The 16,587-nt window shown below is 43.0% G+C and overlaps 1 protein-coding gene across 3 annotated transcripts; it reads left to right on the forward strand.

Annotated features, from left to right (window-relative positions):
* Window positions 1-395: 395 nt before the first annotated feature.
* On the forward strand, window positions 396-15,136 carry spata13 (spermatogenesis associated 13). 3 transcript variants are annotated; one of them, XM_062441555.1, is made up of 13 exons: window positions 396-762; window positions 6,179-7,774; window positions 9,837-10,304; window positions 10,456-10,600; window positions 10,823-10,950; window positions 11,228-11,407; window positions 11,986-12,165; window positions 12,414-12,593; window positions 12,685-12,917; window positions 13,480-13,609; window positions 13,746-14,121; window positions 14,263-14,337; window positions 14,449-15,136. In XM_062441555.1, the coding sequence occupies exons 1-13, from the start codon at window positions 754-756 to the stop codon at window positions 14,625-14,627; spliced, it is 3,879 nt and encodes a 1,292-aa protein (XP_062297539.1). In that variant the 5' UTR covers window positions 396-753; the 3' UTR covers window positions 14,628-15,136. The 3 variants fall into 3 exon arrangements, with proteins under 3 accessions (XP_062297539.1, XP_062297540.1, XP_062297541.1); XM_062441556.1 differs by lacking the exons at window positions 396-762; window positions 6,179-7,774 and adding an exon at window positions 8,901-9,402; XM_062441557.1 differs by lacking the exons at window positions 396-762; window positions 6,179-7,774; window positions 9,837-10,304 and adding an exon at window positions 8,902-9,402.
* Window positions 15,137-16,587: the final 1,451 nt, after the last annotated feature.

A 16,587-nucleotide genomic window follows, 5' to 3' on the forward strand; every position in this document is an offset into this window, starting at 1 on the left:
ACACATTAATTGTCTTGGCATGACACAAGTAAGACACCGCAGCACTAACTGGAAGGTCCAGTCTTTTTTTGTCTTCAACAAATCGCAGGAAGTGAGGTGCAACATTGTCTTCTCTCTTTTTTTTTCTTCAATGAAGTGCGCTACACCGGGGGCGTGGTTTTGTGGTCACGGTTTCATCTACTGAATTATGATTGGCTGTCGGTGAAATGGTTACGCTGCGGTCAACCAGTAAGCTTTCTCCTAACCTCACTAAGCCCCGCCCCTCGCAAACACTGCAACAAGTGCATTAAGATGCTCGCCAGCTCTCTCCTCCAAGAAAGACTCATTCCAACTGGATTTCCCACCGAAATTACGAGCTTTTCTTGAGCAACTTCGATCGATATCTTATGATTCAGTATTTATTTTGTTCATTTCCTTGACTACCAACTAGTTTTGCCGGTTCGAGAAACGCACATCAAAAGCCACAGAGCTTGCGCAATTAAGAAGTTTATCATTGAGTCAGTGAGTTAGCTCAAGTTGCTAGCTCGGTGTCAGCCAGTCGTTTGTCTCAAGATGTTGCGGTTGTACTAGTTAGCAGGAATAACGCAGCTATCCTGCTGTTTTTTGGCACCCGACATGTTTTTACGAGTGGACAATGAGTGCGAGGCAGCAAGCCGTGGGACCTCAGAGAAGCCATTTCATTATGGCTGAACAACAAAAACAGCTGCTCTGTTGATGTGAGAAAGAAAGGTCAGGAGGACAACATCAGCGACTATGAGCAGGGTGAGCTTTTTGTTTTTGGTTTTCCTTTAAGTTGCATAGATACTTCATATTTCATTTATAGATAGCATAAGTTCTAATCAATAGCTACTTCAATCAATACTTTTTAAGTGTGTGCCTAAAAGGTTCACATTACAGTTGTAGTGTTTTTCTCCCTCTTCTGTTCTTGGTTGAAATGGGACCAGAGGGGGTTATTGTAGTGCATTACAGCCCTGGTTGTTATAGTGATGTGGGAGATGCCAGGCTGTACAGGGAGCTGGTGAAGGAGGGGCTGGGGACCAGCAACTACAAAGAGCTTTATGGCCGAAGAAAGTTAATTAATGCAGAAATAAATAAGCAGTTTGGCCCCGAGTTCTTTATGAGCTTAGAAAACTACTCAATGTAATCCCCTTTCATAGCTGCTTGTTTTCAGTCTGCTTCTTTCCTAGCAGGTAACTTGGCTACACTTGTTGATTCTGCAGAGATCACTGCAGCTCAGTTCAAGGCTCCTGAGATGGACTTTTACACCAGAGATAAAAATCTAGTGTCTAGATTTCATTGTTTAATAGTTCAGAGTCCACTACTTTTACAGTGTGCTAAAATCATATATATATATATTTTTAACATTATGACTAAACAACTGCAATCCGATTTTACACTTAACTACTTTAACTTACCTTCACAGCTGTATATCAGCCACAAGACATAAAATACAACACCTAGTCTGGAGATTTGTTTCCATATTCTGTATAATTAAATCTATAAAGCAGTGCTATCAATGAAAGGACATTTGCACCAGGAAGATGCTGAGTTTTTTTTTTATTTATCAGAAAACTGTTTTAAAATCAGGAGCATAAACTATTTCCAAGCTCAGAAACTGATGGGAAACCTTTTTTTAAGAGTCTCAGATTCCTATATCTTGACAGATTTAAGCTCTTGAGAACCTTTCTGTTTCCATTAATTTGAAAGTTGATGGAGCAGCCTTTTAGATATTGTTATAGCTCTGTCAGGTTACACTGTTGACTGGTGACAACGAGGCTCAGTGCTTTTTTGTCCTCTCTAAGCCTTGCACACTGTGTGGTGTTAGATTTCTGGTTGTCTGTCTCCATGACAGTCCGCCACAGATCAGGTGAGTAAGTGGCTGGTGTGTGACACTCCCTGGTCTGGCTTGTACATGTACTTCTCACGGTCTATGGAAAGGGGCGTGGTGTCTTAAAGTCTTCTTTTTTCTGCCAGATAAAGAATGAGGAACTAGGTCATGGTCAAATGTGAAACTTTACCTAGGAAACTTAACTGGTAATGTGGGTGTGCTCCCCTGATCGGGACAGGAAATATTGTCATTTTTTTAAATCATGTAAATCAGTGTTGCCATAAAGAATGATTGCTGGTAATTAATGGGTTTGAGTTGAACACAAAAGAACGAGCATATTCATTACAGACGCTTTCAGAGGAATTTTAGCCTTCATCTCTTAATTTCCATCCTTAAACATTTGAGTGAACACCAGCCAAGTTGCCCCCTGCAGTCGTGTCCTGGTGGGCTGTTTACAAGCCTTTTGAGTGTCACTCTCAGTCAGTGCTGAATAGCCTAGTTGTCTACCTGATTAGACTATCATGTGTAGATGAAACCAGTCATGAACACAGACTGGTAAAGCTCTGCTAATCTGATTATTACAGGGATGGAAGAGGAATATAGGCTATACACAAACAAACATACACACTCCCATTCCCACACACTGTTCCCTTTTCTACTAGCTGCCACTTTTCATCTTGAAAAAGCGGCTGCACAGTCAGTTACAGACCGTTAACGAGCACTCAGGCTAAAAAGATTTTGATGTGAGTTCAAATGTTTAATTCAGATTTTGTCAAGTGTTGGTTAATCTTGCCAGCTGCTTATGCAACCTCACACAAGAACTCATCTTCTTTTTCTTGTCGCCCCATACAGTACGTTCAGCTCAGGTTTCACAGAAGCTGTGTTACACACACAAACTACAACTATGCTAATCAGCTAATCTGCTCTTTAAAATACTGCGTGCTGTTGTTTTAGCACATCCTTGAAGTATGTCTTCCTTGCAGCTTTAATTCGTCTAGGCAAATAGACAACCAGTAGAGTGGATTTACAAAAGAAGGACATTAGTGTTGCTCCGGTGTGGCTATGTCTGTCTCAGGGTTAAGCCAGAAAATGGAAAATGACAATATTTTCCCTTGATACTGTCTGTCTGGCGGTCTTTTAATTAAATGCTCAGTTCATTCTGGTCTAATGAGCTTTATCCTAGCCTCAGGCAAGACATACCTCTGCAGAGGTGAACTATGGGTAGGAGGTCACTTATGTGTTTATGACTGCTTACATAATCGCCTGGGTTTTCAGGCCAAACAGGAAGGGAGTCAGTGATTGAAATGCTTTCCTCCTTCCCCAGGCATGCACATGGTCATGGGACGTGCACTTTGAGAAAGGATGCTCAAACTAATTGCGTGTCTGTTTTTGGAGTGCATGCTTTTTACCTTTGTGTACATGTTTATGTATCTGGGTGCGTGTTCATCCTCGTCTCTTGGAGAATAATCTGAGGCAGGCTCCAGCTGGCTCCAGCTGGCTGCCATGTGTGTGGGGGGGGGGGACTCCTCCCTGAGCTTTTAATTAACTCTGGACCAGGGCCTCAGCGTGCCGCTCCCATCCACTGCTTAGCAGGAAGAAGCCGGAGAGCTGCAGTGATCCTACTACGCAGTACAGCAGAGTAAAGATGATAGAGTAAAGTTTAACATAGTAAAAGTGACCTGCATTCACAGACCTTAGGGCGTGGTATTAACATATACGTAAGTAATATTCTGTCTGGATTTTGCAATTAGCATTGCTATAGAAATGGTTGTAGTAGATTCTTTTTTTGTTACATATTTTATTTGCATAGTTTATTTCTCTGTCCCTTCAGAAAGAAAACAATGACAGAATTTAAAATCTAATCTCGGGTCACAACTTTTGAGATATTACTTAAATCAAATGAAAGATTTCCTCAGCTTTATTCCTTTTAGTACAATGTAATCCTGTACTTTGGTTGTTATTTGTATTCTGGACACTACAGGAATGAAGTACCTTAAAAAAGAAGCAGTACAACATAGAGTAGATTTATCTGTTTTTAGAGGGGGGGGGGAAATGTTTCCCATAAAAAAATACAGTGTTTGTGTAACAAGTGATTCTGCTGTGTACATCAAAACTAGCATTGCTGTTAAGTTTAATGCATTTAAGGAAGCTATTTTATGAATTTATGCTATTTTTAGAATGTTATGGCTTTGTTTAGGAACTAATATACTGGAAAGTTGTAAACCATCATATTGCATATAAAATGTTTGAAGTCACTCTTGCCTCTCTGTGAAAATGGTCACCACCTGTGTCAGCTTGGTTCTGACTAACAGCACTGCCAAGTATTAGCTAGTGCCAACTGTCACAGTCCAGTTGGCGCCAAGTGTGGGGTGAAGGCATAATGGTGTTGAAGGATAGTGCAGTTGGTAGAGCGGCTGATAGCAGGACGTAGGTATTCAAAACAAAAATGAGCCCCCGCTCATAGGAGATAGGAGAGGACATTCCTCTCCTATCTCCTATCTTTCTGCTTGGTAAATAGATGGAATAATTGATCCCATTTATTTCCAGTTTCTGCTCAACGGGATTCATCAGTGGCCGAGGAGCAAAAAAGTACAAGAAGACAATTCAGCATAGATTTGAAAGCAGCACATTGTTCAAGAAGGGTGGTTACTGTCTGTCAACAGCGGTGCTTGGCAGCGGTGGCTCTGTGTTTACATAAGTGTTCAGCGTGATGGAGGGAGCTGGTTGAAGTGACAGCAGATTCCACAGAGAGTTTGACTGAGAAAGCCCATCTGTTGCTGAACATGCACAGGGATGGGAGGCATGGGAGCCTTCCAGGATCCCTCTCCACTCCCAGCCGGTCCACACAGCAATCAGTGGAAGCAACACTGTTTTCAAACCTTTAAAAAACAGATTGGGGGCCGAGCAATATTTACAACATTTTTAAGCATTATTAGGAGGATTACATAATAGTTTTCTGCTAGAAATGTTGTTTAACAATCAGTAGTGATGTGAATATTATGATGAACCATGTAAGCAACTGTGGCCTTGAATAATATGACTTGTAAGTACTTTAGCTATATCATATTACTGCTGTACCTAAAACTATAGACAATGTCTAGTCTCATGCAGTGATAAACCTATTATTCAAATATTCAAATTCAAATTGTTTTTATGACAAAGAAAGTCTCATATACTTTGGACCATTCTGTTTCTGGAAAAAGGTCAACTAGCTAAACTATTGAGATGCTTACTCCTCCTGCCGACCATGGAGGAACACCTGTCAGGGAAGTGTAGAAAATGTTGGGTTTTTTTGTTTGTTTTTTCAGAAGAAACAAGTAATTTAACAAATATCAACCAAGTGCAGCACTTCATATACACTTATGTTACTCTATTGAAATGCAGTTATAGTCATTTGTAATCAAATGGTTACTGGTGTTGGTTTGCTGGTTTAATATTTATTTGAGTCACTTTTCAGTTCTACAGCGACCATACCAACAGCAAACACAGCTTAATCCAGTCATAACAGAGACTTTGGAATAGGCATTGTGAAGGAGTTCTATATACACAGACAATGAGAAATTGTGTATCAGTGGACCATTATGAAGGAGTTGAAAAGTGTTGTTGATTTGAAGACCACACAGTCCTCCCCATTACAGCCACCTCATCATCTACGTAATCTGGAGAAAACTGGGCAATTTATTGCATTAATCACAATGGATTAGCAACTTTCATTGCTTAGTCACGCTCACAAAGCCTCACTTCAAAGGCTCAGCTGCATTAGCCACTGCCCTGAGTCATACACATACACACACATGCACACACGCATGGACACACACACACACACACACACACATACACACACACATACACAAAACTGAACTTAGCACAACTTCACCCCAACATGGGCCTCAGCCCTCCTCAGACATTGAAATACAGCACCAAGGACAAATGCACGTAGTGTTCTCAGTGAAAGATGTCTGACTCCTCAGGACCCTGTGCACACTGAGAGATAGTCTGCTTTCTGTTTATCTGCCTGCCTCCCTTTCTGCTCCCTGTTCCTCCTGTTAGACACAAACCCAGAGGAAAGTGTACTGTAAACACTCTATAATTAATTCTTGTGCTCCCATCCCTTTAAGGGTATGTACAGGACTGTTCATGTTTATGCTTTCTCAGCAGTTTATAGTGCTGCAGTATTGCTGCAACAATATTTTTCTTTTACTCAGTTTATTTGTTGAACAAATATAATCTATTCTTTCACGGCAACCTATAAGTAGGATCATCAAGGTATAAATGCCTAGCCCACTTTGCAGAAAGTCTTCTATATCACAACATGTAGAGGTCACTGAATTTATCTCTTTGGTTTTGCAGGCAGAACAAAAGGACAGAGTCTTGTCCACAAGCGAAGACTCTCTCCCGTGCCTCCACAACTCTAAAGCTGACCCAGTGATTCGGAGCCGACCTCTCAGTGATTTATTCCCTTTCCAGAGTCATGCTGAGAGAAATGCAGTCCCATATCTGCTGTCTGGGTGCAGTGCCCAAGTACAACCAATGACTGCAGGTTCTCTTGCCGATGAGAACCGATTGAATGGTATCAACTCCTCCGCCTGGTCCAACCCTGTTATAGCTCAAGCTGAAGGAAAGCCCCACTCCTCAAGAATAATGCGGCTTTTTTCTAGCTCGAAAAAGGCCGCTGTTCCTTCTCAGAGTCCAAGCACTGATAGTCCCACTTTAACCCACAGCAATGACAGCAGCAGCGGCCCCCAGTCCTGGTCTGGACTCCAAGGACTGGGCGTCATGGACTCCTTCAAAAAACTGCGCTCCTCTGTGCTCCAGGGCATCCAGAGTAAAGGGGCAACCAACCATGATGGAGAGCATGGGCCTACATCCAATCAGGAAATGGCTAATGGCACAGTTGTCAACAACATTGACCCTCAGCTAGATGATGCAACAAATCATTTAAAGATTGCAGAAGGTGTCTCTGTGTCTAATGGAAATATTACTGGCCAAAAGATGGCTGGAATGAGTCAGTGTGGCTCAGACATTGAGGACTACGATGATGAGGAAAATGATGATGGAGATGGCCTCCAAAGGAATTCGCGCTTCTCAAGGAGTATCAGGAGAGCGTACGGGGCAGGACGCATCTCTTTACTTGACACAGGGAATGGGAGACTAGCAGGGAGAAGCACAAATGAAACTGCAGACACTCAAAAAGCAGATCAAAACTCTGAGGTCAATGCCCAAACAGAGTACATGAGTGAGAACACAAATGTGAAGGTGCTGAGCAGACTGAGCAAAAGTGCAGAGAACCTTCATATATTTAAGGCACCTTTCAGATGCAAAGCTCCATCTCCAGGCCCTCCTTCACAACAGGCATACTCCCAGAGGATGAACACATCAAATGGGACGACAAACATCCAGAGGACAGCCAGTGCCTCCTCAGTGGACCTCCGAGGCCACGCTGGTAGCCACAGAAAGAGCCCTGTGAAGGCCAAGGGGCAGATGCTGAAGCTAGTAGGCAGCATGACTGACTTAACTGTCCGTCACAGACGAAGTCCCTCCCCCAGCCCTACTTCTCCACCTACCATGTCACCCCTGACCCGTCTCCATGATGACTACTCCCGCCGTGTGCCTTGTCTAACAGCCAGTGAGAGACAGCGCCGGCCCTCGCCCGTCAGAGCTCGGGTTATGTCCGTTGAACACAACCCACTAATTCACTCAGAGCCTGAACATGACGTCAGTTCACAGCAGCACCAGGTCCCGGTTCCAGTTTCTTTGGAGCCCCCAAAGAGAACAGAAGAGACTTTGCCTAACACTGGTGTCTTCGCTCATTCAGAATCTTTCACTGTTGCAATAAGAAATGGTAATAAACAGACAGAGAATACAGAATGCAGTTCATCTACGCTCAGCCAAGAAGAGCTGTCACAAAGCCAAGAACGGGCGAGGTTCAACTCACTATCAGTTAAGGTAAGGGAGTAAATTGGCATGTGCATAAAGATGGCAGGAATCTGTTGTGAAATAATCCAGTTTTCTTAGTATACAGTTGTACGGGGGGGTCAAAAATTCCCAGAATTGTTAAAAAAACTGTCATTATGAATCTGTCAGTAGTACCTTTCTAATCCCCTGCAAAGTACTCTCCTTGCAGTACTGCAGGTGCAGTGCACATATCCAAGTGCTTCCCCCATTCTTCAAAACATTTCCTGCAGGTATCTGTTGTCACCATTTCCAAAACCTCCCGCACTACTTCCTGGATTTCTTCCATGGTGGCAAATCTTTCATCCCTTTCAAGGCCCAAATCAATTCTCACGCTACGTAGCCGCAAATCCTATAACTACACCCTTCTCCCATACTATTGATGGCTTCTGGGAAATTTTGGGTCCCCCCTTGTATATATTTATTTTTTTCTTTTAGCAGTCAATATTTATCTACCTGATCCTCCCTGCTCATTGGCTCAGAAGATGCCAATAGTCTGATATACTACAAGCCAGGACGTGTGTAATACAATAATGATGACATAAAGCTAAGATGTTATCTTTGTGCAGCTGGTCTGTTTGATCACAGATCTTTTTCACTGCATGCAGAGAGATACACTGTACTTCAACTGAAAGACAACAAAGCAGCAAGAAGTTTTACACTATCACATACTGACAGCAACGTTTATCATTAGAAATCAATAGGTTACAGGTTAGCTCTCTTTTAAGTTTCAAAGAGGAAGTAAGCACTGGGAGAAAGAGGAAAGATTGAATCTCCTCCTTATCATTTAGTTCAGCATAATCATTTAACAATCTTCTAATTGAGTGGCATTGACCCTTGTCTTAGGAAATTAAAGGTCACTCCTCTAAGCAGTGATTTTATGAAGCAATCTTTAAAAATGGCATGATTCTAACCCATTGAGATAAGTTCTCGTGTCGACGTGATATTTGTCAGGACGGTGCTCATACGTTACAGCCTTAGCCATATATCATCCAATGTCCCCTTCGACATGAACTAAATAATGACATTTTGCTTCGCCATCATTTTCCTGTTGTGCTTGCCCTCTGTATGATATACTGACTTGCGTTGTAGCGGTGTCACATGCTGAAGCCAACTGTTCTGTGCTGCCAAGCACACTGAAGGAGTAGACACAGTTAATGATTAGGCTTTGTTTATGATTAGTGGGCCTTGCGCAAAACAGCTCAATAGTCCTGTGTGTGTCTGGAAAGGTAGGCAGTAGCGAGCGAGCACAGCCCCCGCCTTGCTTCTCCCCCTTCCCTCTTGCTTCCCTCCCTCTTACCGAAGCCCAGTGGATCAAAGTCCAACACCGTGTACACCGGGCCCAGGACAGCTAGTAGCACCAGCAGGATAGACAAGACCATAATCACACAGTTATAATGAGATGTGTTTTGGTCTTAGTGTAGGATTTTGCCTTTTAAAGATGAACTGAAAAAATCAAATTTGTTTACTATAGAAGTCAGGTGGCTTTTACTGACCTTAAAATAATTAGGGACTAAGCACTGGGGACGCAGGCCTGTTTATATTTCACAATGGTGCTCGTCCACTGTGTGCCTTTCCAGTGTATATGCCGAGGAATGGACCCAGATCGAGAAAACCAAGAGGTGAGGTTTGATTGTCACTGGCTGACTAACTTAAGACTTATAACAACAATTTCCAAATGAGTTACTGTTAACCAATATTTGACTGTCGACCATACAATACATGCAGTATGATAACATTTAATTGTGGAATATTTGTGCATTTGCTGCTGCTGCTCTTGTTTGCATTTGATAAGCATGGGGGTTGGTTGTGTTCAATGTGTGGAGTCAATCACTGTGAGAACCTGAATACTCTCACTTGATTATCAAGTTTCTCACGAGAATCCTGATAAAGTTCAGACAAGTTGTTTCTATTTGGCGCTTTTATGACTTATAACCGATGTTCTTCCCTGTAGACATTATGTTCCAAGTCTATGTATATTGCAGGTCATTGAACAGGAGAAGGTCAATATAACTGCCCTTATGGAGTTTGCAATTTTTTTACCTTTGATCCTCAGGCGACATCAGATCACCAAGGACAAGAAACACTTCTCCAAACAGAGGAAGTCTCACCAACAACCAGCAGCAGCACCCCTCCCATCTCCCCAACGTGCCTCTCTGACTCACCCACATCACCCACATCGCCCACAGATGCAGCTGCGGCTTCCACAGAAACATCCTCCGTCAAGCCCAGACGAAGAAGTGGGCGCCCAAGACCTCGGCCAATCTCGGATTATGCACAGCTCATTTCCAGGAAGCACTCCATTCCAGAGGAAGTGGCAGAGCGGCATGCCGGGCAAAGGACAGAAAATGCATCACTGCATAAAGACAGCAGTAGTAATGATGAGTGCGGGAATGGGGAGAGTCCTGAGAGCTGTACCATGAACGGCAACATTCAGGGCAGGAGGCAGCGGCCCATCTCAGTGATGGGAGTTGAGGATGTGTATTCTGCTGATGCGGAGGAGAAGGAGGACGGCCTTCCTTCTGTAGGTTTTCACAGTTAAAGGAAGAATGAACTATTCATACATGTTAATAGATGAATTGATTGTTCCTATTGGCTCTGTTTAGACTTGAATCACTTGAATCAGAAGTGAGCTCTTCCTAAATCCCAGGATCTTTCTTTTATCCCTTCTGCAGTCCCTGTCACGGCCACCCATCCCCTCCCACCAGGTGCCCCCCTATCGAGGAGTGTCTGCCAGGTTTCGGCCCTCCACCCTCTCCCAGAGCACCCCCATCGGACTGGACCGCGTTGGACGGCGCAAGCTTCACAGAGTGCTTAGCGGTGAGAACCTGGGTTGTTGATATTTGACAAAAGATTACAAGTTGTTGTCTGTAGGAAAGTTGAGTCTGGGAATGTTAATAAGTGTGTTGGAGGCAAATGTTGGTACAGAGCAGGGTGTGGGTGTGCCTGCATCTGTGCCTTGTTTTTGTGGATTATCTCAATTTTGACAGAACATTTTCGGATCCACACACAGTTTTGATAACGACTGTGTATGCGTTGCAGATGGTGTGTCTCAGTGCTCAGCAACACTTGATGACAGCGTGAGTGAGGAGGAGGAGGGCAGCTTTGATGAGCTGACTGATGTCACAGCCCACCTCCAGCCAGGGGTGGAGCTCGCTGTGCTCAATGAGGTGAGGCTGAGGAGGGAAACTCACTTGACACGTTGCAACGCTCGCTAACATCGTCTCCAAGAATGTGAATTAAATTTATGATGCAGCATGTATCTTGTTTTATGCGTGCCATGTGAAAATGTTCTCATGTTGGGTGTTTTCAAGATGTTTTGCCCCAGTTCAGTGCAACAGACATCTATTACAGTGTAGACATAATCTTACATGGTAGACATGGGCTTTGCCTTCATGTAATTGCGTCTTTATCTTATCTGTGTGTGTGTGTGTGTGCTCTACTCAGTGTATAAGCTCTGGCCAGACGGTGTATGCTGAGGCACTCTGGGACCATGTGACCATGGAGGAGCAGGAGCTGGCCTTCAAGGCTGGAGATGTTATCCGTGTAGTGGAAGCCCCAGACAAGGATTGGTGGTGGGGCAGGGGTGCTGACAAGGAGGGCTGGTTCCCCTCCAGTTTTGTGCGGGTAAGTAGACTTCCTGACCTGTGTGTTTGACACATGTTTGCTCTCCAGCAGCACAGAAAAGATTTGCAAACTGGCTTAGCTCCAAACAAACCTCACCAGCCCTCTTAACACAGTATGTGAAAGACTTCAGACCTCAGAGGTTCAGCTGGTTTCTGTGGTGACCGGTGCTGATTGACAGTTGAGTCTTAATTAGGCAGTCGGTGGTAACCATGGTGAGGTTATTTGATTAGCAGATGGGCGTCTGCTGTGTAATTGCTTGTAGTTGAATCAATGTTACCAAACAGGAGTTGGTTAAACTTGCACATGCTGTTGCTATAGTGATGCAGAGTAGAGTTTTTTGTAGATGAAATAGTTATTGTACTTTCTTTTGTAATTGCTGAAAATTACACTTAATTTCATGAAATCTTAAAATGAATGATTTGAGTGTTAAGCAAAGTATTTGTAATACAGTTTAAGTCATTTTAAACTGGAAGAAAGAAATAATTGGGCTAAAATATGTTCTGGAAAAGTGATTCTGACTTGAAGTTAGCAAACTGACATATTTATGTGCCACTGTGTTTGCGGGGGATGTGTTTCAGGTGCGTGTGAACCAGGAGGACTCGAGTGCAGAAAGTGTGGAGAGCGTAACAGACCAGGAAGATCCAACTCCAAGGGACACACACAGTGCCCAGCACAAGGAGCAGATGAGAACCAATGTGGTTAAGGAAATCATGAGCACTGAACGTATCTACATCAAGCACCTGCGGGACATCTGTGAGGTATGAGCCTCAGCAGGATCACAGCATTTCTCAAGTTTTGTATCCAGTTGACATTTTTGTCTGTTCTAATAAATGTCAACACTCTTCACCATATTATTTATTCAAAATAAACCACATTTATATTTTAGAAATGCATTTTATACTAAAACATTCAACTCCACCATTCAGCACCCCCTGTTGGCCAGTGTCTGAACTGTTTTCATGACTCATCACAGTGTAAATAATAATGGTTATTTGAATCTTCTCAGGGTTACATCCGTCAGTGCAATAAACACCCGGACATGTTCAATGAGCTGCAGTTGAAGACCATATTCAGCAACATAGAGGACATCTACAAGTTCCAGAGGCAGTTCCTTCGAGACCTGGAGAAGAAGTACAACAAAGAGCAACCTCATCTCAGTGAAATAGGATCTTGCTTTCTCCTGCAGGTAATGGCCACGCTCAGTCTAATAACAGACCAATTTATTTACCTCATTCAGAAGTTGAAATTTTTCAGTGAATGTCTCTTTTTTTTCAAAGGGGGAGGGCTTTTCTATCTACTCAGACTACTGCAACACTCATCCAGCCGCCTGTGCGGAGCTGCAGCGCCTCATGAAGTCGGGGCGATATAAGCATTTCTTTGAGGCCTGTCGACTCCTTCAGCAGATGATTGACATTTCCATAGCTGGTTTCTTGCTCACACCCGTCCAGAAGATTTGTAAATACCCCCTGCAGCTGGGAGAACTGCTCAAGTACACCCCCAAAGACCACAGGTACACTGAGGCAAATTCATCACTTTACTTCTTCACTACTTGTACATTTTGAGCAAACATCATATCACTGTTTACACAAGCATACAAAGACCGCACCTTCACTTCACTCCAGCGTACACCATTATCTTCTACCACCCTACACTAACATATATGAAAGTTTATATAGTACATAGACCCTAAGCCATCAAATTCAATATTGACACTGTTGCTCGCTGCAGGACCCAATTGTGCTTGTTGCTATGGATACATTTAACACTACAATAACACTGAACACTTCCCTCGAAAGCTATAAGCAAGCAGCTACTAATTCTTGTTTAAATAGCCTAGTATGAGGTACCATTAATCAATCAGTAACATCAATGATTCATTCATTCATCACAGGGATCTGTATTATGTTTCAAACTATTTCATCTTAAATAAAGAGCTCATCTTGGTGCCAGTGGTTTAATTACTCTCTTCTTTACACTTCAGATGGAACCATTGTGTCACTGGGAATGTGCTTTGTATTCTTTGTTTCTATGGTGGGCCCTATGCTCACTGTTCCCTGTCTTATTTATTGCAGTGACTACAGTGGAGTGAGCAAAGCATATGAAGCAATGAAGAATGTTGCCAGTCTGATCAATGAGAGGAAGAGAAGGCTGGAGAGTATTGACACCATCGCTCACTGGCAGGTCGCCATTCTACACTGGGAGGTGATGATGACTATTAAATGTCCCTCCAATCTTAATGCTGGCAATTGATTATATATAGTTAGCTTTAAGAAAATTGTGTTGATTCTTTGGTGATTATAAATGTTTTGACCCTTTGTGAATGCTTGTGTTATTGTAGGGACCTGATGTGCTAGAGCGCAGCTCAGAGCTGATCCACTCTGGTGAGCTGACTCGAGTAGTCCGGCAAGGCAAAATGCAGCAGCGCAGCTTCTTCCTTTTTGACCACCAGCTGGTCTTCTGCAAAAAAGATGTCCTGCGTAGGGACCTGCTCCACTATCGTGGACGACTGGATATGGACCAGACCGAGGTGCTGGACATGCCTGACGGGCGGGACTCAGACCTGGGTCTGACCCTAAAGAATGCGCTGCGCCTGCGCCACGCCTCCACTCTGGAGTTAATGTGTGTGCTGTGCTGCAGGAAGGCTGAGGACAAGCAGAGGTGGTTACAGGCCTTTGCCAAGGAGAGACACAGAATCAAGGAGGACCAAGAGATGGGTGAGTGTTGATGAATTCCTTTCACTCATGATACAAAACAGCTACTGTGCTCAGATACCAAATAAAAGGTTAGCAGTGTTCAAAGAGGGGGGTGGTAGGAAATATTTTGACCTGAAGGTTTATGTGTATGTCTCTTCACAGGAATGGAGATCAGTGAAGAGCAAAGAAAACAGGCCATTGTCAATGCCAGAAGAGCCAAACACGGGAAGATCAAATGTAAAGAAAACACTTTTTTCTTCATGCTGTTGAGCCACTCTTTGTTTCATTTGTTTTTGTTTTTATTTCTCATTCATAACTTTGATTTTCCTTTTGCCTGTCACTTTTTAGCCATAGGTTACGGCGGTCCTGTCCCACCACACCAAAACCTTCACCCACTTCACCAGCGTCACATCACCATTCCAACCAGTGTGCCTCAACAGCAGGTCTTTTCACTGGCAGAGCCCCCAAAACGAAAGCCTTATCACCTGTTGTACAGCATCACCCGCAACGCCTTTTTCAAGAAATGAGCCTTTGCTCCCTCATCCTTTTTTTTTTCTGTCTGCATGTTCAGACCACGCCCAAACCGTCCTGAAGACTTTATTTTTTCTTGTATCTTCCTGCATGTGAATGTTTTTTTTGGTGCCTCATGTGTGTCTCCTAATGTGTCTGTCTGTCTTTGTTGCATGTTGAAGTTCAGTGCCTACAATTTTAAAGGGGCAAGACAAAAGTGTTAAAATACTGACTCTCGTCTGTTTTGTTATGTGTTATGTTGTGTTTAAGATGCTGCTCACTCAAGTTCAAGAGACCCCACCCCTTGTCTTATTAATTCCAGCTGAAAGATTTTTTTGTTTTTTTGTTCATTTTGACAATAATGTATATTCTGCTTTTATGTTGACAAACATGGTTTTAGTCAATTTCACAAAGGCTGGACCCTTTTTTCTTTTGAGTTATGAAGTCTGTCACCTCTGAGCACAAAACAGCCAGAGGATAAACACTTTGACCTACCTGTTAACACTGTAAATAAAACTCTTGTACAAACGTACCAAATGTTGTCTCTTTAAAAGTATTTTATTATTTGCTTTTGCAACTAGCCATTTGTTTGTTAGCTTTTACTGCGGAACAAATAGACTTCATTGTGGCAAAGGCATGCTGAATCGTGAATTAGGTAAAAGCTAGCAAGAGAAGTTAATGAATGAAACATTATCCATAGGACTGAAGGAGGTTCGTTGCCATCAGTGAGCTCCCTGTTTCTCCACCGCTCGCCTGTGCTGAAGGATCTGGTTTCACACACCTGCTGGCTGTGCATCTAAGGCACAGTGTGCTGTGTGACTTTATGTGTGTCTGTGTCTGCTGCTGCCTTTTAAACGCCTGTTTTTGTTCTGAAGGGAAAGAGAATGGATCTTAAAAATCTGAAATCAGGAATTAGATGATAGAGACCTGAAGGGATGCCTGTGTCATGGGTGCAGAGCGCGAGGAGAACGAGCAGACGCACAGAGACGATGCATCTCAACAGGGAGCTGCCAGCGTAAGTAACGTACAGTGTTTCCTTGAGTTATTTTTCTTCTAGCAATGACATATAGTTCATTTTTATTTATTAAATTACATTTTAACTAGATTTGTTGCTGTTTCTCCAGATTAAACCTCAGAAGTCATCTATTTACACATCTAAAGTTTAAAGTAGCATCAGTTGTCATGCTGCTTGATAAAATAAGTGAAGACATGGATCAAACTGTTCTTTTCTTTTGGGAGTCTTTACGCTGCTTGCTTGTGATGGATTGAGTACCACTTGGACAGTATGGGATGACAATGAATGAATAATATATGTGCATTAGGTAACTCAATGAGTGCCAAGCTCTGCATCTGATGGAGTCACTGTTTCTCTTAGGCAACAGGATGAAGTGACCAACATTATTACCAGAAGACATGTTGTACATCATTGTTGGAAGATTAACAGCAAATTGTGACACTTTTATTTAGCTTTATCACAATTTTTGTTCCTCTTTTGCATTCTGGGACATATGAAAACCGTTGAAGCACGTGCTTACTCAAGTCTGTGCGTTCGGTATTGATTAACATTTTGTTCAGCCTACTGTAAAGTCAACTAGCCGACCTGGATAAAGGGCAGTGATAAGAGAAGCATGGCACCAGCAGGGTTATACCGCCTTGATGTTTTTCCAGTAATTCAACCTGCTTATTGTCCTCAGAGCCACACACATGCTGGGTGCTATTTTGTTCCAACACTGAATCCTGAGGCCTTTAATATTCTTATGGAGGGAACAAATAGTATCAAGAGACACTTTCTTCGAATCATTTCAACATTATTGACCCTGCCCCTATTAGAATCGGGACAGATTGAAGTGACAACTTGAAAGGGCGCATGAAATTTAATGCTTCTGAGATAGTGCTCCTCCTCTTTTCTGGCTGTAGATTACAGATGTGTCTGTGGAGGTGGCTACAGTGGACCACTCTCTGCAGAAGCTCCGCAGG

Source organism: Scomber scombrus, chromosome 20 (assembly GCF_963691925.1).
Source record: "Scomber scombrus chromosome 20, fScoSco1.1, whole genome shotgun sequence".
In the NCBI taxonomy this organism is placed as follows: Eukaryota; Metazoa; Chordata; class Actinopteri; order Scombriformes; family Scombridae; genus Scomber; species Scomber scombrus.